The following is a 22,820-nucleotide window of genomic DNA, read 5'->3' on the forward strand; positions in this document are numbered from 1 at the left end:
AAGACCCATTTATTTTTAAAACTTTTACTGCAAAATTTTTAGTTTTAATTTCTTGAAATTTGGAAGAAGAAGAAGAAAAAGGGAAGGGTTTTATCTTTTAAGCATGAGTTTTGATTTTTTCCATTCCGGATTCGATTTGGATTCAAGAATGAAGTATTATGTATGAAACAAATCAACAATAAATTATGGGAGATGATTTTGATATTTGACTCTTGAGTTTTTGGGGAAGAACTAAAGAAGTGATTTAGAGATTTGGAAAGATGAAAAGTGATTCAACCTTTGGGATTGGGACCCTTCCATTTTTTTGGGTTTAAACATATTATTTCAGTATTTTTTTTTTTAAAAAAAGAACGTGAAATATTAGGTTGGGCGAATGGTTGTTCCCAAAGGCCAAAATTAAATGAAAAGGAATAATAAGAGAAGCTAAAAAAGTAATGCTCAAAGTGAGATTCGAACCTTGAACGTGAGGGTTCATTTAAAAGGAGATCTACCGCTGCACTACACTTTGTTTGTTGTTCAGGAGGTTCAAATTAAACAGAAATACATAAACTTTACCTTACATATCCAGTGTAATTTCTTACCGATGAACCCCCTCCCGCCTCCCTAGATCCGCCCCTGGTTCCTTTTATGGTTTAATGATGTTTCAACTGATGATATTATTTTGTCAATTCAAGCAATGAAACCTCGCTGAATAGTTTTGTAAATGTGCTTGAGAAATATTAGTAGTGATCCCCTTTTGGAGTTTGCACTCAACACCCTAGTTCTAGAGTGATACATTGTGAAGGGGCTAATTTTTTTGCTCTACTTATCATCCTAGTTTTAGATTGACACATTGTAAAGGGGTAACTTTTGTTTTATTGTAATTATTCCTGTTAGTTTCAGGTCTTTGTGATGGAACTAACTTTTTGTACGTATTAGACTATATATTACTACTTCCTTTGAAATTGTATTTTGTTGGCTTATTCGTACGTTTATACTTTTATTTTTTGAACCTCCTGAGTGAAAATCCTGGATCCGTCACTGCTAATGAGTATATGTTTGGGAAAAGAGCTTCTAGCTTGCCAGCCTCATGCCGTTCATCCTTCCAGAAATCAGTTTTACCATATTAGACACTTTGATCTTTGTATATTCATACCATAGGGATCTAATAGATCTCCATAAACTTACTCCATAATGTGTAACTACCTCTTTGGTCATCCAATTATCTTTTTCATACTTTGCACCGATGACTTCCTTCCAAAAAGCCGTATTTTCATTGTTGAATTTCCAAAGCCATTTCATTGTGAGGGCCTTACTTTGATTTTTCAAGAATCCTATTCCTAGTCCCCCTTTCTCTTTCCCTCTATTAAAACATTCCAGTTAACCAGGTTATATCCCTTTCTTTAACTATTTCCTTGTCAGAGAAACTTTCTTTTGATTTTGTCCAACATATTGATGACCCCTTTTGGGATAGAGAATACAGACATCATGTAGGTTGGGATGGAGTTGAGAGTTGATCAAAGTCGGTCTGCCTTCACTGGATAGATATTGGGACTTCCACCTTGCCAGCTTTATTTCACATTTCTCAACAACATTGTTCCAGATTTCATATGACTGTGACTTGGCTCCCAAAAGCATCCCTAGGTAGATTGTTGGCAGAGCACCTATTGCACCCTCCAGAATTGCATTCAGTGTCTCCATGTTCTGCACTTCATTTTATAGGATATAAATAACTTTTTGCTCCAATTTATGTGTAAACAAAAGAACTTCAAAAAGCACTAGAATCACCCTTAAAATCTTGAGTTGATCTTCATTAGCGTCATACATAATAAGAGTGTCATTAGCATATTGAAGGGGAGTTACTTCCACACTGTCACCTCTAGGTCTTCCAGCCTGAAAGCCACTGACCATTTCATCACCTTAGCTGTTTTGATCATGTTATTTCAGCCCCTCAATAGCTATTAGTAATAAGAAAGGTGACAGAGGGTCCCCCCCTGTCTGAGCCCACTCTGTGCACTGAAAAATCCCAGCAGGAGAACCATTTATGAACACAGTAAATCTCACTGTAGAAATGCAGTATCTGATCCAATGAATCCATTTTAATCCTAATCCCATTTTCTCCATTGTAGTCAGAAGGTATTCCCAATTTACATGATGATAAGCCTTCTCCATATCTAGCTTACGCAGAATTCCAAGCTTCTTTTGCTGCTGTCTTGAGTCCACAGCCTCATTAGCAATAAGCACTGCATCCGTCACCCCTTTCAATTTCTTTGTAAGAACTTTGGCAAAAAGTCTATATATGCTTCCAATCAAGCTAATAGGCTTGAAATCCCTCAGCTCTTTGGCTTCTTTCTTCTTTGGATTGAGGGTTATGAATGTAGCATTCAGACTTCTTTCAAATACTTCCTTCTCATAGAAATTCTTGAAGGCTTTCATGATGTCCTCCTTCACAACCTCCCAACATTTCAGGAAAAAACCTATAGTAAACCCATCTGGTTCAGGAGCCTCATCTATATCACACATCTTCAGACACCTCGGTAGGCAGGAGGTATAGACTGAATATTATAAATGATTAGCAATTTTAATATTCTTATTAGCTCCCTACATGCATAGCTGATAAGGAAAATACGTTTGCACTTTCTTCGTATGTAACTCATACTTTTTTGGTGCTAAATGTAAACTAGCGCAACCTGACACCCCAACTCTTGGCATTCTTTCTCTTTGGCTGCAAAATAGCCGTTTTCTCTCTCCAGAAATTTCAATTTGCAGAATCTTCTATGTTTGGTTGTTGCTAGTAGAACTAGTGCTATAAGCTCTATTAGCATGCTGAAATATCATATTTTTTATGCTTTGCAGTGGTATCTCCCATGTGAAATGCTGGAAATTTTAGCTGTCCTATTGTTGCTTAATACTTTGGATATCGATCCTCTGCCTAGGTTAATTTGAATCCCATAGAAACTGTGCTTTACACACCAATAGAATAAAGGGAAAAAGGGTCAAAAATGCCCTTAAACTATTTGAAATGAATAAAAATGCCCTTGCCGTCAATACTTTGGTCCAGAAATGCCCTTATTGTTATTTAATGGGTCAAAAATTCCCCTTTTCAAATAAATATATTATTTATTTTCTTTTTTTTGACCCATTAAATAATAATAAGAGCATTTCTGGACCAAAGTATTGACGGCAAAGACATTTTTGGATTAAACTATAAACGGAGGACATTTCTGTTCATTTCAAATAGTTTAAGGGCATTTTGACCCTTTTTCCTAGAATAAATATAGTATACCACCTAAACTTAAAGGTAGGTTTTACAGAGTGATGGTTAGACCGTCCTTATTTTTTGGGGTGGAGTGCTGGCCAGTCAAGAACTCACATGTTTAGAACATGCATGTTGCAGAGATGAGGATGTTGAGATGGATAGGAGCGACAATTAAAAATGAGGTTATTCGGGAGAAGGTAGGAGTGACTTCTGTGACGGACAAGATGAGGGAATCGAGGCTGAAATGGTTGGGCATGTGCAAAGGAGGCGCGCTAACGTCCTAGTGAGGGAGGTGCGAGAGGCTGATTGTAGGCAGGGGTGGACCTACATTGGGTCAAAGGGGTTCACCTGAACCCACTTTGTCGAATGTTTTCTTTTACATGTATAAATTCACTATTAAATTGTATATGTAATAAAATGAACCCACGAGACACAAAATGAAGCATAGCTTAGTGGTTCTAGCGAGGTCAATTTCATTGGAAGGACTTGAGATCGAATCTCATTTTGTACAAAAATCTCTACATGTTTTAGTTTTTAGTTTTTTAAGTCAATATTGGTGGGTCCCAGGTGTTAATTAATTAATAGATCTACACCATTATAGTGCTAGATTCATTTTCCATTTAAGTTTAAGTATTTGAAATTGGTTTATAGCTTTTAAAAAATACAATTGTATTGTACTTAGTTTAAATTCTTTTGTAAAATACCAAGTTGTGTAATTTTTTTCTTCTTCCTTGGTATACACGAAGGTCGGGTATTTATTTCCTTTTTTATTATGTTACTAAATTATTTTCATGTTTTATTTATGATTTTTCAAAATTGCTACATTCTATTGTTATTAATAAGATTAATTCTCAACATTTTAAATTGAAGATATGTGAAAAATTTCAATCTTATTATTAGTAGTTAAACACATGATAATTTTTTTGTTAGGAAATGATATTGTTTTGTCTGATTACTTTTCTCTTTTAAAATTGAACTCCTACTCACACCCAAGACTGTGGCCTAGTGGTCAATGAAGTGGTTGACAACTCTGAGGTCTCAGGTTCAAAACTCAATGGAATCTGTTGCTGGTGGGAGTATCCCGTGGAATTAGTTGACGTACGCGAAAGTTGGCCCGGAAGTAGGCTGGAGAAGTATTGGAGAGAGGTGATTAGAAAGGACATAACATAACTTTATATTATCGAGGACATGACTCTAGATAAAAAGGAGTGGAGGTCACGTATTAGAGTAGAAGATTAGTGTAGTCTTGTCGTGTGTAGGTTTAGGCTTGTTAGTGCCTATCGTAGTACTAGTATCACACTATTTTACTGTTATTGTTCTCTTCTTTCTTGTAGACTTTGCACTGTTTTTCTTATTAATGATTATGCTTTCTTCATTGTTTTTTTTTCTTTTACTTGGGTTTGATGCTCTTGCGCCGAGGGTCTTTTGAAAACATTCTCTCTACCTCCTCGAGGTAATGATAAGGTCTGCGTACACTTTACCTTCCCAAGGTCCCACTTAGTGGGATTTCATTGGGTATGTTGTAGTTGTTGGCTCCACAAAAAATATTCTAATATTGTAGTCAGTTGTCTTCCAACCAGATATGGGTATGTAAGTTATTGAAGACAAATCCATACTACGGTATCCCTGTTAGCTATTAATATTAAAATGTTCAAAAAAATAAAAATAAAAGCTACATTAAGAAGTCAAACCCCATTGACAAATATTTTGATACTTAATGGGTAACTGCAAACTTTGGACAAAAAGAAGCGACTGTAAACCACTTGAAGGTCTCTAATGGAGGCTTCCTTAATTTTCTGTAAATCGTTCATTTCCACTTGAGCATATCCAGGTTTGAATTCTCAATTCGGCCAAACTGTCTCATAATTTGGTTTGACTCACCAATGCCTAGTAATCTTCAAATTGATTGACCATTTAGTTAAACTATTTTCATGGCCTGTAGTTACCAACAGAAGAAAACTAAAAGTATTGTCATGTAGAGACTGCATCGTTTTGTATTATAACATTTTCCATTAGCATAGAGGCGTATGATGCAAAATCATAGATGCTATTGCCTGGTATGTAATGAGTTACTTCATATGTTTAGTAGCATGTCTGTATTATAACAAATTTTGCAAAAAAATGAACTTTAAAAGAAAGTCTAGTGAGATATTATAACCCAATGCTTAAAATAAATAGTACATAAAAATTTCATATTAATTTCTTGAACCTTTGTTTTACACAGGATTTCGATGGGATCGGCAATGGGTTATTGTGAACTCCAAAGGCAGAGCATGTACTCAAAGAGTAGAGCCATCGCTAGCTCTAGTTGAGGTTGAACTACCAAATGAGGCATTATCTGAGGGCTGGGAACCAAATCCAAGCTCATTTTTAGGTTAGTGAGAATATATTTTATGATTCTTGTTTTCTCTTCCACTTTCTCAGTTCTCTATGTGATTATGAGGAAATTCACTGCCAAGTTGGAAATTATTAGTTACTAGAAAGTATCATTTTCTTCCTTTGAAATATCAATACCATTAGTAGGAGCAAGCCAAAATATTGTCCAGTAGGAGAGCAGTGAAAAAGGTATGAAGGAAGAATCCAGAAATGCTTTAGTAAAAGCAGAATCAGAGGTGCCCCTATTCCTCAACTTTCGTTGTTTCATGCCAATTTATTGTGTTAGCCATTCATACAATATCCTTTTTGGTCTAGTTTTTTGAATGGAAAGAATGTCAATTGAGTATTGGACAAGTCATTTTTCCAATGATATCATAGTTAGTTCTTACTTTCTTGCCCTTTCTTACGTATTAATGAAATGGGTTCTGGCTGATAATATCTTGATTCAACCATGCATTACACTTATTTACTCAGTCTCTCATGAGTTCTGAAAGTCTTCTATTGTACTAGAAGTTGTGGACACAGGAAATAGAAAGTTACCACGCTAAATCCCCTCTAATGAAAATAATATGTTCTAAATGCAGGAAGTGAAATGACAAGGGGTGTTTCTTATACTGTTTGCATCTTTTGTGCTGAACCCCATTAACTGGTTACTTCGATTACTTTTGCATTTCTTGATACTTATCAGAAAAAAAGAAATGCAACATATCTTTTGAGGCATTCTATAAACTCCAAGATTAAGGTAATTATAATCACAAATCAGTTGTTTTTTAAAATGGTGCAGCAAAGGGTTGAAAATATTGATTGAAAATGTCTCTCAATATTTTCTTAAGCATTTAAATAGCCAACTTGCAATATAAAATCTGCATACTTCAAAATTCAAAAACCTAAAATATCTCAACAAAGACAACCTAATAGAAATTTAAAATTCGAAGATTAAGTGGAATTTTAAAAAGGAGGATTCCGGAGGCGCACGTTAAGCACCACACGTCTATCTCTCAGAGCATAATAGCAAGGCAGCGATTGTGCTTGAGAACTGAAGATGGACAGGCTCCGACTAACGACGCCCAACTGCTCTATTGTCACTCAGGCAACAGGAATTCCACAACGGCTCCCGATGATTACTTTTGGAAGCTGTTTACCACCAGGGTTTCGAGCGATACACGAGGAAGAGGAAACTAGCAGTATAGAAGAGGAGATAAAGTTATAGTCAATCAAAGCGGGAAGCAAGGAACCAGCGATGAGGAGAGTGCAATTTTCAGATGCTGAAACATCCAGCCATCCAACACCCAATGCAGAATCTACGCGAGATAATCGCAGTGATGGTAAGAAACTCACTTGTTCCTCCTTGTATGAAGAATGGACGCATAACTATCATGATTGAGGAAGATGGTATTAAAGCTCAAGTGAAGAATTGGGAAACAGCTCTAATAGGATATGTATTAGGTGATACACCATAGGGGAAACAGATGGAGAACTATGTAGAGAAGAACTGGAGTTTTGTTCCTATGCCCAAGGTACTATTGCATGATGAAGGATACTGCATATTCAGGTTTAAATCGGTTAAGGACAGGAAAGGGTCCTTAATTCTGGACCATATTATTACAATAATAAATCAGTCATTCTTAAACTCTGGGAGCTGGAGTTTGAGTTTGACAAGGAAATTCTCGGCTTGATACCTGTATGGGTGAAATTCCCAGGGCTACCTGTAGGATATTAGTCTGTTGAGGCCTTGAGCAAAGTTGCTAGTGCAGTGGGTAGACCATTGCATATTGACCAATACACTGCAAGCTCAGATAAGATATCCTATGCCAGAATTTTGATTGAATTGGATGTCTCACAGCCATTGAATGACAACAACAACAACAACATACCCTACCTCGAGGAGGTAGAGAGGCTGTTTCCGAAAGACCTTAGGCTCAAGTGCCTCAAACCCAAGTAAAAAAGAATAAGAAACAATAAAGACAACATAGCAATGAATAAGAAAGTCTACAATGAAGAAACAACACTAACATCAAAATAGTGTGATAATAGAGACACGATACACAACACAATGCGCTATCCTTCACTAATCCCTCACCCCTACTAACCTTATACCCTTAATACGCATCCTTCACTCCTTCTTATCTAGGGTCATGTCCTCGGTAATATGGAGTTGTGTCAAATCTTATCTAATCACCTTTCTCCAATACTTCTTCGGCCTATCTCGACCCAGAGGCGTATCTAGGATTTCAACAATATATGGGCACCATTGCACTTATTAGTTATATTAATTAAAAATATTAATGTGGAAAAAGGGATTCGAACCCCAAAACTACAGGTCGTGCACCCCTTTATTTGTACATACTTACCAATACACTAAAGTGCTCACCTGTTCATGGGTTCACCTATACAAATTTAAGAACTTAATTAGAAAAATAGCAGTGCTATACATGTGTTAAGGAGGAGAGGATGGGTGCATGTGAATCATCTCCCCTCCATGTGCATATGCCCCTGTCTCTACTCCTCTGATTCCCCCTTATAACCATCCTCTCGCACCTCCTCACTGGGGCATCAATGCACCTCCTTCGCACATGTCCAAACCATCTCAGTCTCGCTTCCCTCATCTTATCTGCCACAGGGGTCACTCCTACCTTCTCCCGAATAACCTTATTATTAATCCTATCGCTCCTGATATGATCACACATTCATCTCAATATCCTCATCTCTGCAATATGCATCTTCTGAACATGAGAGTTCTTGACTGACCAGCACTCTAACTTTGCTCAAGGCCTCACAACCATTGAATGAGGTATTTCAAATTGAGACCCCTACAGGACCTTGGGAGCAACAAGTAGAATATCAATGGAAGCCAAAGTACTGCAATGAATGTTTGAGGTATGCACATGATGATTCAGAGTGCTGATACCAAAAGCAAGACAAGGGGGATGGTAATATAGGGGAGCATAGGCAACGACAACAACAACGACAACATACCTAGTGGAATCCCATTAAGTGGGGTCTGGGGAGGGTAGAGTGTACGCAGACCTTACCACTACCTTGAGGAGGTAGAGAGGCTGATTCCGAAAGACCCTCTGCTCTAGTGCATCAAATCCTGGTAAAAAAAGAAGAAAACAATGAAAAGAACTATAGTCGATAATAAGGAAAGCAGTGTAAGGTCTACAAGAAAGAAACAATAACAGCAAAATAGGGGAGCATTGGCAAGAAATCGCTAAACCAGTACCTAAAAGTAAGACAAAGAAAACCAAGAAACCACACGCCCCAAAAAGGGTGTGGCAGGTTGCAGCTAAAAAGGGGAACCCTCCAATTGAGGGAGAAGGATCCCAGATACAGCGGGTAGTGGTGTAGATGGTTTAAAGGAGGTGAGGGACTGATAATCAACTGAAGGTACCTGGAAGCAATGATGAGACCGATAATTTCATTCAGAGAGATGGCAAACAGACTGAATGATGAAGCTGGGGGTTTACAGTGTACTACTAGTGCTGGAAACTCCATGCCAGTTTCACCACCATTATCATTGCTACCTGGAATGTACCAGACCCATAAGCAAAAAGAGGTTAAACTCTTTCTTGCCAAGAATAAGGTTGAAGTGTTTGGATTTTTTGAAACAAAAATTAAAGCACCAAAAGTTCAGCAGATCATACGGAAAATAGCTAAAGGTTGGCAAGCTTGTCACAATTACACTGAAACACCAAATGGGAGAATTTGACTACTGTGGCGAAGTCAATTAAAGGTAAATATTGTTGAGATCAGAGACCAATATAGTCACGACATTGTTGAGGACCCTAGAACTTAGAGGACTATCTATTTCATAGTAGTATTTTCTATGAATGGTAACCAACATTAGGATATGTTGATAGGCAGAACCAACATCCCTGGCTGCTGCGTGGGGACTTTAACAGCGTGCTAAGCTCAGGGGATAGAATAGGTTCACCTATTACTCAGGCTGAGACACTTGGCTTTCAGGGTCTGATTGATACAATGCAGCTTATACCCCTTAGGAGTAAAGGGTGGTATTACACTTGGTGTAACAAGCAGGGCACAGGGAGCAAGGTATATAGTAAGATAGACTAGGCACCAGGGGATTTTTAGGGGATGAAGCAGTATGGCCAGGTGGAAGCTGATTTCCTCCATCCCTCAATATCAAATCACTCTCCCATACTTGTTAAGTATTGTCAACAGCACAACCTTCATCCTAGACCATATTTAGATTCTTTTTTAATGTCATGGAGCATTCTGAATTCAGCAGCATACTGCAACAAGTGTGGGCTAAGGTGGAATCAGACCAGTCAATGGAGAATGTGTGGTGCAAACTGAAGAAGCTTAAGATACAACTCAAAGACATCAATGGGTATATGGCATCCTACCAGCAGAAACTGTGCCTAGAAGAGAGAAGTTAGATATAGTACAGGGTCAACTTCAGAGCCACATGCTTTGTCAAGACTTGTTAACCAGGAAAAGGACTTACAACAACAGCAACATACCCAGTAAAATCCCACAAGTGGGGTCTGGGTAAGATGTATGAAGACCTTTCCACTACTTCATGGAGATAATGGAGATAGAGAGGCTATTTCCGAAAGACCCTCGGCAACCAGGAAAAGGAGTTGCTACTGGAAATTGCAAAATGGAGCAACATAGAGGAACAATCTATTGGCACAAAGAAAGAGCTACTTGGGTGGAGAGTGGTGATGGGAACACTAAGTATTTCCATGCTCAATGTAAGATGAGGAGTAGTCACAATGCAACTTCCATTTACACTGAAGATAATGTCAAACTAATTGATCCAAAGGTTATTGAGACTGAATTCACATCTGTGTTCTCAGGATTGATGGGGGACAGTGCTAGTGAGCTTCCTTACTTGGACTCTATGGTGATTAGAGATGGGGTATGTTTGACAGTGCAACAGCAAAGAGAGCTCATAAGGGAGGTGACAAATGAGGAGATAACTGATGCAATCAAGGCTATGCCTAAGGAGAAGGCTCCAGGGATAGATGGATTTCCTATTGAGGTTTTCACTAAAAATCCGGAGCTGATGGAAGGTGAGATAGTACAAGCTGTGCAGCAGTTCTTCAACACTGGTATACTCTATTCTGCTATAAATACTACTTCTATAACTCTAATTCCCAAAGTTCCATTTCCTACAAAGGTTAAGGACTTTAGACCTATAGCCTGTTGTACTACCCTGTACAAAATCACATTTCAAAAGTTTTAATCATGAGACTCAAGCAGGTGATTGGTGGTCTAGTGGGATGCTCCCAATCTGCATTTGTTGAAGGAAGAAGCATTATTGATAACGTATTGTTTAGCCATGAGATTTTCCCAAGGTGTGTTCTCTAGCTGGACCACACTTTAGAATGGGGCTTTTTGAGGAAATTGTTAATAGATATGGGGTTTCCTGCCAAAGCCAAATTTATATACTGGATCATGACATGTGTGTCTACAGTATCCTATTCTTTGATGCTAAATGGAGGGTTGGCTCCTCTTTTTACTGCCAAAAGAGGTATAGACAAGGGGATCCTATATCCCCTTATCTCTTTGTCTTAGCTTTGGAGTACTTTGGTAGAGAGCTGAATCAGTTAGCTAGGAATCGGAACTTCAACTTTCACCCAAGGTGCAAGAAACTGGGCTGTGTACATATCTGTTTGGCAGATGATCTATTGATGTATTGCAGGGATGACATAACATCTGTTAGGTTGTTATATGAAGCTTTTATGAAGTTTCCCAAGGCTTTTGGGCTACAGGCTAATGTAGATTAAAGTGCATTATATATTGCTGGGGTTGCCAACCAAACAAAAGAAGAGATTCTTGAGGAGCTGGGATATGTTGAAGTTGTACTTCCATTCTGATATTTAGGAGTGCCTATTTGATCTAAAAAGCTCAGTGTCAATCAGTTCTTGCCACTGATTGAGAAAATTACTGCAAAGATCACTTGTTGGTCTGCTAAATTATTATCCTATGCTGGGAGAATACAATTTTGATCAAGTCAGTATTGTTTGATCCCTAAGAAGGTGATGAAGAGTATTGAACAGATTTGTAGAACTTTCTTGTGAACTAGAAATGTGACCATATCAAAGAAAGCTTTGGTACTTGGGAGAATATATGCAACCTCTTGCAGCTGGGGGCCTGAACATTATAAACTTATGTATATGGAATAGAGCTGCAATATTGAAACATCTGTAGAATATAGCAAGAAACAAAGAGTGCTTGTGGATCTAGTGAGCACACAGTTATTTTATAAGAAGGAATGAGGTTGAAACAACCAAATACCTAAGAGTTCTTCTTGGGTTGTGAGGAAGATCTTGGAAGCAAGGGAATGGATTGTACAGGGACAAACAAGTGATCTGATTTCAGCTTTTTGGTGCAGTGCAACCCAATCAAGTGACAAATTCTCCACACATAAGATGTTCAAAAAACTGATGCCTCAATTCCCTAAAGCTGACTGGAAGGCCGTAGCACTACACCCAGAATTCATCCAAGATTTAAATTCTTGGTATGACTAGCTGTCAAGAAGAGATTACTAAACTGATTGTGCTTACTGTGGACTGACACTAGAAATATTTAGCCATCTTTCCTTTGAATGCAAGGTGACAATGGCATGTGGAGCAGATTGTGCATGTGGCTGGGTTTTCCAAGAGCTATTTGAAGACTGTGAAACATAAGTGAAATGGGTATGTCTGATGGCAAAGCAGAAGGCTGGACTAGCTGAAATTGCAAGCAGTTTTTTTTGGTATGATAGTGTATGTCATCTCGAGAGAAAGGAATAGGATCAGATTCCAGAGTGGGAGCATGAAAACTGATGAGTGTTGAAGGAGATAGTGATGCATATGCACGTCAAGAGTCAGACCAGGGCAAAATGGCAGATCGCACTACAACAACTCAATGTTTATCCTTAGTTTCTGTCTAGATATAGATAGCAATGGATCACTGATCTATATAGAGATGATTGTATAGAAGGCTATAATTAGTAGATTATGTTTGTTTTGATGAGTGAGCAGTTAGTCCATTATTGCGCTGCTTTGTAACTATGCGTTTCTGGTTATGAATGACAATCTGCAGTTAACCGGGAAAAAAAATGTAAATTCAAATTCATCCTAAAGCAAAGCAACTTATTATGCTTAATATTAATGTAGTAACTAAAAGTAAATTTCAACAACTTTACTATGGTGAGAAGGCCCCTGTTTTGGCTGTACTTAAGTCTCACTGGTTAAACCATCTCTTGCTAATTATGAAACAAAAAAATGCATTTCCTAAGCTTCATCTTATCTTTTAAGGGCCTCAAATTGAGGCATTACGTGAACTCCAAAATAAGGCAATTATGTTCACAAAAAATGTGACCTCACAGTATCGAACTTCACCTTTTCTGACAGTGATAAGAGCCCCTGGTATGGATGTGCTTAAAGTCCCACTGGTTGAACCATCTGAAGTAGCAAATAGTGTCTCAGTGTGGGAATGGTCTGGCTCTGCTTTGGATGAAGGAGATGAAGCATCAAAGTGGTTCTCCAAATATCTAGGGAAACCTAGTCGTCTCGTACGTTTCAATGAAGGTATACTCCTATGTCCCCTTTGTAATCCACCAAAATTGTCAGATAGTTTGTAACTTTATTATATTGCATTTAACTTTGAACTGCTTTAGAATAACACTGTTCCTTTGGCACGTTAATGACTTGTATTATCTCTATCTATGTATTTTCACTTTCTAGATGCCTGTAGCACTGTAATCAGAGAGTTAATGGTGACTAAATGAGTAATTAACAAATCTGCATATAAAGAACTTTCTCTGTCAACTTGGTCATGCAACTGCATTTCATTGCTGAGTTTGTTTATGAAGATTAGCTAGTTTTAATGAGCTAATCTGCTTCACTAAAACTTAGCATCATGTACAGTTTCTGTATCAAGTTGGACAATTTGACTTATAACGAGTGAAAGATTGAAAATATCAAAAGATCAATGAAATAATTTCAATAATATCTCCTTGATTAAACACTGGAAAGCTTTCTCTTCTAATACGTCAATTCTACCCGGCTGCAACTACCTATACTTCCCTTCTTCCCAGGTACAGAGGGGGAAGGGGGTTTAGCAGAAAGCCGGCTAAAGGAATCCCAAAAAGGAGAATCATACAGTTTAGAGGTTGATGTCTTGGGAAGCCTAGTCTTGAAATATAACAATCTCAGAAATACTAATGATCTCTGGACGACTCTACTGTCATCGACTCCGTAGTCTAGTCATCTTATTTAAAGTTTGTTCTTGAACAGTCAATTATATTCTCTCTCCATCACATTTTATGTATTCTTGTTAGTCCGTCCACAAAATGATGACACTTTCTATATTTGAAAATAGTATAACTTTAAGCTTCCCAGTTTACTCTTAATGACATGCTTTTACAGGCTCAAAAATCTCATGGCATATATAAGACCACCATAGGTAGAGCTAGAGTTTTTAGTTTATGAAGTCTTAACTAGAATCTCTTTTGTTTGGTGGGCTCTGAATAAATTTCTTGTACATATTAAATGAATTTTCTAACATAAATATAGGGTTTGAGCTAAAGCTACTGGGTTCTGTCAAATCCGTCGCCACTACTGTGGCTCCTCCCCTAAGACCACAAGTAGCAAAAGTTTTTGTTTCTTTGTTATATTCTGTACTCAATCAAACTATGCCATATAAATTGAAATGGGGGAAGTAGTTAAAGATGTGTGCATCTAGAAAGTAAGGGATGTGCTCAGCCGTAGTCATTTCACTCATTTTTTGCTCATGCAGCATCACAGTCTAGACCAACCGACCCTTATTATGCTCCTGGGTACAAAATAAAATTTAATGATGCATATCCCTTCCTCCTTATATCCCAGGTTAGCATTAAATTATCATTCCTTTCTAGAGATGAAATTTTATTTATCATTTTTTTTTAAAACCAAATTTCTAAAGTTGTTTCCTTTTCCTTTGGCAGAAGTCACTGGATGTATTAAATGAACAACTCAAGGAACCTGTGTCAATTAACCGCTTCAGACCGAAGTATTTTCTCTCTCTTATTCAATCTTTTAGAGGGAGAAATTAAATCCTTTATATAGTGATTATATATACAAAAGGAACTTCCTTAGAGTTGCTGAACCTGCATCCATCAAGAACTATAATTGCTTCAACATGACCCCTCTACAGTGCTGTGCTTGTCAAGATGATGACGTTGACTTCTTTGTGCCAAATACTCCTCTGATTATATGAGTTTTTTCGAATTGAACCTGCGTCTTTTGCTCAAAATCCCATAATTGATCATTATTGCTTTCTTGGTTGTTAAACATAAATGATATTCTGTCTTTGCATCAATAGTAATGTTCAATTGTTGGAAACATGCGTACAGTATCCTCATTGACGGATCCGATCCATTTTGTGAAGATTTATGGAAGGATATCAAAATAGGTGAAAACACATTCCATAGCACAGAGCTATGCTATCGTTGCAAGGTAAAGGTTATCCTTTCTCTAAGCTTGATAATTGCCATTATTTTAGGGATTTTTAATTGTTGAAGATTCAAGGAATGCCGTGTAGCAATTTGTGTCCAAGTGTATGAACACACACACACAACAACAACATACCCAGTGAAATCCCACTAGTGGGGTCTGGGGAGGGTAAGATATACGCAGACCTTACCACTACCTCATGGAGATAGAGAGGTTGTTTCCAAAAGACCCTCGACTCAAAAGTCACAGTCCCAAAGTAAGAGAGAAAAACAATATATATAACATAATGGCAAAACAAATAATGCAAATTTTACAAGATAAGAACAATAACGATAGCAAAGTAATGTGATAATCAAAGGCAATAACAACACAATTATAAAGGCACGCCTAGACTTACGACCCCCCTAAACCGACACACGGCAAGACACCATTCTATCCCAACTAGCCTTCTACCCTAATCTGTGACCTCCACTCATTTCTATCTAAGGTCATGCCTGTCTAATCACCTCTCTCCAATACTTTTTCGGTCTACCCCTACCCCTTCGCTTAACCCCCAACTCCAATTGCTCGCACCTCCTAACTGAGGCGTCGACACCCCTCTTCTGCACATCCCCAAACCATCTCAGTCTCGCTTCTCTCATCTTGTCTACCACAGATGCCACACCCACCTTCTCTCGAATAACCTTATTCCTAATCTTATCACTCTTAGTGTATCCATACATCCATCTCAGCATTCTCATCTCCGCAACATGCATCTTCTAAGCATAAGAGTTATTTACTAGCCAGCACTTCACTCTATATAACAACGCTAGTCTAACCATCATTTTATAAAACTTACCTTTAAGCTTAGGTGGTACTTTCTTATCACAGAGGACTCCAGAGGCAAGCCTTCATTTCATCTACGCTGCCCCAATGCGGTGCGTGGCATCATCATCGATGTCCCCACTACTTTGGATGATGGATCCAAGATATTTAAAGCTTTCTGTCTTGAGGATAGGTTGAGTGGCAAGCCTCACTTCCGTGCCCTCTTCATCCATCACAATACTAAATTTGCATTCCAAGTAGTCTGTTTTGGTCCTTCTCAATCTGAACCCTTTGGATTCCAGCGTTTGTCTCCAAACCTCCAGCCTATCATTAACTCTATCCCGAGTCTCATCAATCAAAACTGTCATCCGCAAATAGCATACACCATGGAATCTTCTCATGAATAAACCGTGTCAGCTCATCCATCACTAGGCAAAAAGAAAAGGACTCAGCACAGATCCCTGATGTAGTCCCATCTCAATAGAAAAATGCTCCGAGAGTCACCTCCCACCGTCCCAACCTGAGTCTTGGCTCCAGCATACATGTCCTTTATCCCCCTTGTATACACCATCGGAACACCTTTAGCTTTCAGACACCTCCAAAGAACATCCCTCAGAACTTTGTCATAAGACTTTTCAAGGTCAATGAACACTATATGGAGATCCCTTTTTCTTTCTCTAAATTTCTTCACCAGTCTCCGCATAAGATGAATTGCTTCAGTAGTCGACCGCCTCGTCATGAATCCAAACTGGTTTTCTGAGATTAACACTCCTCTCCTCACCCTCATCTCCATCACCCTCTCCCAAATCTTCGTAGTGTGTCTTAACAATTTGATACCACTGTAATTATTACAGTTTTGGATATCACCCTTGTACTTATACAATAGAACCATAGTACTCCACTTCCATTCATCGGGCATCTTAGAAGTCATCAAAATAACATTAAACTACTTAGTCAACCACTCCAAACCTGCTTTGTCAATGCTCTTCCAAAAGTCCACTGGAATCTCATAGGCCCCAATCGCTGTCCCCCTCCTCATCCTGCTAATAGCACGTCTAACCTCCTCAACCTTAAAATACCTACAGTACCCAAAGTCTCGAAGACTACGAGAGTACGCCAAATCACCCAGTACAATGTCCCTGTCTCTTTTTTCATTTAAGAGTCTGTGGAAGTAAGTTTGCCACCTTTGCTTGATAGAGGTCTCATCCACTAACACTTCACCTTCCTCATTCTTGATGTACTTTACTAGATTCAGGTCGCGGGCTTTTCTCTCTCTCGCTTTGGCGAGTCTATACAATCTCTTATCCCTACCTTTTTCTCCTAACTCGACATATAGGCATTCAAAAGTTGTCGTCTTACCACTGGTGACCGCCGACTTCTCTTCCATTTTCGCCTTCTTATAGATATCTTTAATCCTACTCTTCTCCTCCTCGTCCACACACTTCAACCACTCTGTGTAGGCAACCTTCTTGGCTTTCACTTTGACTTGTACTTCTCCATTCCACCACCAATCTCCTTGACGACCACCAAAGATTCCTCTCGATACCCCTAGAACCTTAGTAACTGTTTTTCTAATGCAACCAGCTGTCATGTCCCACACATTATTCACATCTTTGCTACTACTCCAGGCCCCTAAATCAGTTAACTTCTCGCCCATCTCCCGAGAAAGGGCGGGAGTTAGGCCCCCCTTATCTAATCCTTGGTCGGTCATAAAGGGACTTCTTTTTCCTATCCCTCTTAATCTCCAAGTCCATCACCAAAAGCTTATGTTGGGTAGTAATATTTTCACTCTGAATAACCTTGCAATTCTTATAAAGGCCTCTATCACCCTTCCGAAGGAGTAAGTAGTCAATCTGAGTCCTAGCTACCGTGCTACTAAAGGTGACCAATTGATTATCCCTCTTCAGAAAACATGAGTTAGCAATGACCAACTCAAAAGCTTTAGCAAACTCCAAGAGAGATAGCCCGCCACCATTCCTTTCCCCAAAACCAAAGCCTCTATGGACATCATCAAAACCATTAGAAGTTGCACCGATATGACCATTGAAATCTCCATCAATGAAAATCTTTTTGGTACTCGGTATACTTCTTACTAACTCATCAAAATCCTCCCAAAAGAGCCTTTTGACTTCTTCTTCCAGGCCCACATGGGGTGCATATGCACTACAACGTTCACAATACGCCTCCCTATATTTAGCTTAATAGACATCATCCTATCCTTGGAGTAACTGGTAAAGTTGCTATCCTGTGACCAGGAGGTCACGGGTTCAAGTCTTGAAAATAGCCTCTGGCAGAAATGGAAGGTAAGGCTGCGTACAATAGACCCTTGTGGTCGGGCCCTTTCCGGACCCTGCGCATAGCGGGAGCTTTAGTGCACTGAGCTGTCCTTAAACATCATCCTATCACTGATCTTCTTCACGTCCACCACACACTCTCTAAGATCCACGTCGACTAGAATACCTACTCCATTCCCATCTCTTGAGCCTCTTGAGTACCATAATTTAAATTCGTTCACATCCTGAGCTTTGGAACCTACCCATCTAATCTCCTGAACACAGGCTATATTAATATTTCTCCTCTTAAGACTCTTCACTAGCTTTATGCACTTTCCTGTAAGTGACCATATGTTCCACGATCCTGTTCTCAACTTAAGAAAACCCGTTTCCCTCTTACCACTATTTCCCCTCGCCTTCAACTCCAATTGAGGACATGACCCTAGTCCACCATCAGTAATCAAAGCCACTAAAACGATATGAACTACAAAGTGAAAAACTGATAATAAACAAGAAAACAGGCTATAATAACTAGAGTATACTGAACTAATGCTAAACCGGCCTAGAACAACAAGAATTAAAAATCAACAATATCAACTCTAGAATCTACAAAGCCACTACTAAGCTTCAAACAAATCTACAAGCTACTAGAATATCAAGAAAATGGCAAGTAGCAGTGAGTATGCAAATAGATGCCCAATAGATCAAGACACAAAACAAATAAAGCAGAAATCTGTAATGAAAAGTTATCAACAAGAAATCTGGAGTAAATAAAGGAGAATAAGTCTGAAAAATAGTACCTGGAATGTGGTCGGTGATATCAATCTCACAAAAATCAACAATCTGAATCTTTAGATAAGAAATTTGAAACCCCTGAATTAGGTCTATATTCAGATCTACAAGATCTGGTCCAAGAGTTAGGAATTGTCCAATACCCTTTTTGAATTTTCACCCAAATCTTGATTGAATGTATTGCCGCCAACGATTTGTAACGCATGAAAGTAAAAACTTTCTCAAAACCGCCGCCGGTATACCGATTTCCTCCCTTATCCACCAATCACCGCCGTAACCTACAAAACGCAAAGAGACGAGAGAGAGTTGTCTTCTCTACAAATCTAGAAACAAATATACAAATCTCTAAAGCAAATATGGAAGCTAATATACAAATCTCTAAAGCAAATGTGGAAGCGAATATACAAATTTAGAAGCCACACACACACATAATATATTAATTATGCATATGAATAAGAAACTTCGGAACCCCACTTGTGGGATTACATTGGGTATGTTGATGTTGTTGCATGGGAATAAGAAAAATATGCAGACACATTCTTCGAAAGACATACCAACAAAGAAAAAACGGTGAAGGAAAAAAGGAGCTGCAAACTTATAGCTGGATCAAAAGTAAGGCCTTTGTTGTCTCAAACATCTTGAGGTTGAAATTTCTCAGTAATGAAATCTAGGCTCTATGTGTAGGAAGCATGAAGTTCCACTTCATTTGCCACTTTTGCAGGTTTTTATGTTATGCAACTCTTGGTTCTTATGAATTAAGCTCCAATGAATTAAACAACTTGCCTTTTGAAAAGAAAAAGAATAAGTAAATCATCTAATGTGAACTCTCATTTTCTTTGTTAACTTTTCACACGTGGCTTTCAGGTACCGGCAATCAATCAAGAAACTGCAGAAGCAGGTTCCGAGCCAAGTGAAACACTCATGAAGTTCCGCTCAGATAAAGTCCTAAAGACAAATAAGAAACCGCAAGGACGAGTAAGCAAATAAGTTGTTGTGAACTCATCATCCACTTAGCATGATACATATTCAGTTATTTGCTAATTTTTTATTGGATGCAGATTTACTTTGGTCAGAATTTAGTGTGGGAGGATTCCGTTGCACAAGAGAAGAGAAAGACCATCAAAGTGGGTGATCCTGTTTATGTCCTCAAGATGGTTTCGTCCTACGATGATGTATCTGTGTGAGACTATGTACGTACGTACTTTATCTGTCAGGTACGTCGTATATAATTGTTGTTATTAGCGTTGAAGGCACTTGAGAGTGGACAAAACATGAGATAGTAACAAGCAATAGGAAAGAGGAGCTGGACTATACAACAAAAGGATTCATGGAACTATAAACTTGTGTCTCTAATAAATAATTGTGTGGTTGCATTTATTCACCTCTACTAGTTCTGGCTACGTGTTTCGCACATTTATCCCAAAATATTTCAACAATTTTGCAATTAACATATTTTATCCCCTTCAAATCTATTGGTATTTACTAAAAAATATCCATCATTTTTATGATACAAAGTACATATATCTTCTTAATAAAAAATACATCCTTAAATACAAAATGGACTAAAAGTGCATAAAGTAAAAATAACTAACTATTGTACAAATATAATTTTCAAATGAGGTTACAAAAATACAACATGCTAGGCTAATCTATACAAAGCAACATACCACGGTAAATACTCAATAATAATAACAACAAAACAATAGAAAATTGTACAATACCAACAAACAAGAAACATAAACACTAAACAAAACAAATTAACAGAGACAAGAGAAGAGAGCATAGAGATTTTTCTCATTTTTTTTCAATTGATATTATGTCAAATATCACTATTTATAGAATAAAATTGAGGAACACAAAGAGTTATCATGAATTTGTCATTAATCCATTTGAGATCATGGATGAGGATGAGATGGGTGATTAAAAATCATAATGAATATAAATAGTGAGAGTTACATATATTCACATAATGGAGAGTTAGTGGTAATAAAACTTATATAATATACTTCACATTAATATATATATATATATATATATGTATAGGTTTGTATGATTTTTTCTTTTTGTGAAGGGCAAACATAACAATTCATATTTCCAATTGGAAGATGAATAAAAATTCATGAATTTACTCAAACATGAAATTAATACAAAGAATACATATTCAAGAGATTTTATGGTGGTTGATTTATGTACTAATATGATGATTTATTATTTAATATTTAATTATTAAATAATTTATAAAATTTAAATTTAATGTAGGAGTAAAATCGTAATCTAACTTTTGCCTAAAATTCTTTTCACTTTTAATATAATATGAGATATGATATGATGATATTATATGTGGTGCATTTTTTCTAGTGAGCTAACTATCTGACTTCTTGTGGGTGGTGCATAGGGCTGTTCACAGTTTTGGTTAAAACCAAAATCAAATCGAAAATTTAATCAAATCGAATAAAAAAACCGACATTTGATTTGGTTTGGTTTGGTTTTAAATTTAAAAAACAGATAATATTTGGTTTGGTTATGGTTATAGTAAAAAATAACCGAATAAATAACCGAACCAAATCGATAATTATATACATAAAATTTATAATTATTTATATGTATAATATTAGCTTTTCATAAATAATTAAAGATATTTTGTACCTTCTAATTATTAATTTAATTTTGATCTACTTATTTTTAAGGCCCATGTCTTAAAAGAATATGTCCAAGTCCAACAATCTAAGCCCAACTCTAAATTCTAATAAGTCGTAAGCACTAAGCAGCATATGTCCAAGTCCAACAATCCAAGCCCAACTTTTGATTATATTATGGATTTTCTAGTTAGTTTAGTTTAAATATGTAATTTTTTCATTTTAATTGACAAAGTTGTTTGTATTTTGGAACTTCTGTTTGACTTGTTCTTTTAAATCTAAACTGCGTTGCAAGTTTGGTCCACCTGATTTGCCATCAGCATGTCTTTTCCTCAATATGCAGCAACGTTCGCCCTTGTGGATCGTGAGGAAAAAAGAGATTCATAAAAAATTTGAAGAATGTAGGGAGAGAATATTTGAATTGTCCCGACTAGTCATAAACCGAATAATCGAACCAAACCGACAATAATCAAACCGATGGTTAATATTTTACTTGGTCTGGTTATGGTTTTAGACATTTAAAAACCAATTAAATTGGTTTGGTTATGGTTTTAATCAATAACCGATCCAAACCGAACCATGAACACCCCTAGTGGTGCATGTATAGGGTGAACTTGCTGACTCCTTAACTACTTCATAATTCATATCATTAATTTCCAGATCTTCCTCTCAAGTTGATGCATATAAATTTTACGTATTGAATACACCAAGCTTGTTTAATTTCCAGATCTTCCTCAAAGTGAAATATAGTATTAATTTTCGGCCACTCCCATAATTTTTTTTAAAATGAGGAAAATAACTTTCTAGTCGGAGTAGGGAAAATAAATTTCATTATAGTGGCATTTCACATTCTTTTTCTTTTAGTAGTTATAGACTGAACAACGTTATTTTGCCTTTTTACTTTTCCATAAAATAAGATTACGAAAAAAAAAAGACGTGATTCTCAGAGTTAGATCTCTGATCAATTGGAGAACTAGCTCAATTTGCATCAGAGTATGCTATAGTATGATGTTCCATAGTTTTAAGGTGTGTTTGACACGAAGGAAAATGTTTTTCACAAAAATTATTTTTGGAAAATCTTATTTTCTTGTGTTTCATATATAAGCAGAAAACATCATCTCAAATACTGAGCAAAATTTAGGTAAATACTTTTAGGAGTGGAAGTGGGGTAAGGTGCGGTATGGGGGAGGTGAGTGCTAAAGGGGCGGCAAGGAAACCATCAATGTGGGATGTTATTTATGATACTTGTTTT

At 37.4% G+C, this 22,820-nt stretch overlaps 1 protein-coding gene across 4 annotated transcripts in view; it reads left to right on the forward strand.

Annotated features, from left to right (window-relative positions):
• Positions 1-22,820, forward strand: part of LOC129887475 (uncharacterized) — a 37,087-nt gene that overhangs the window by 7,934 nt on the left and 6,333 nt on the right. For 2 of the 4 annotated variants that reach the window (XR_008766405.1, XR_008766404.1), the window contains exons 2-8: positions 5,463-5,612; positions 12,982-13,158; positions 14,369-14,457; positions 14,556-14,620; positions 14,964-15,066; positions 19,797-19,907; positions 19,991-20,146. Coding sequence is in view for 2 of the 4 variants with exons in the window: in XM_055962585.1 (XP_055818560.1) it covers positions 5,463-5,612; positions 12,982-13,158; positions 14,369-14,457; positions 14,556-14,620; positions 14,964-15,066; positions 19,797-19,907; positions 19,991-20,116 (821 nt within the window). In the remaining 2 variants the exon portion in view is untranslated. Of the gene's footprint in view, positions 1-5,462; positions 5,613-6,704; positions 6,940-12,981; positions 13,159-14,368; positions 14,458-14,555; positions 14,621-14,963; positions 15,067-19,796; positions 19,908-19,990; positions 20,310-22,820 lie in introns of those variants that run through there. The other 2 variants (XM_055962586.1, XM_055962585.1) reach the window with 2 other exon arrangements.

The sequence above is a fragment of the Solanum dulcamara genome, chromosome 4 (genome assembly GCF_947179165.1).
Source record: "Solanum dulcamara chromosome 4, daSolDulc1.2, whole genome shotgun sequence".
Classification (NCBI taxonomy): domain Eukaryota; kingdom Viridiplantae; phylum Streptophyta; class Magnoliopsida; order Solanales; family Solanaceae; genus Solanum; species Solanum dulcamara.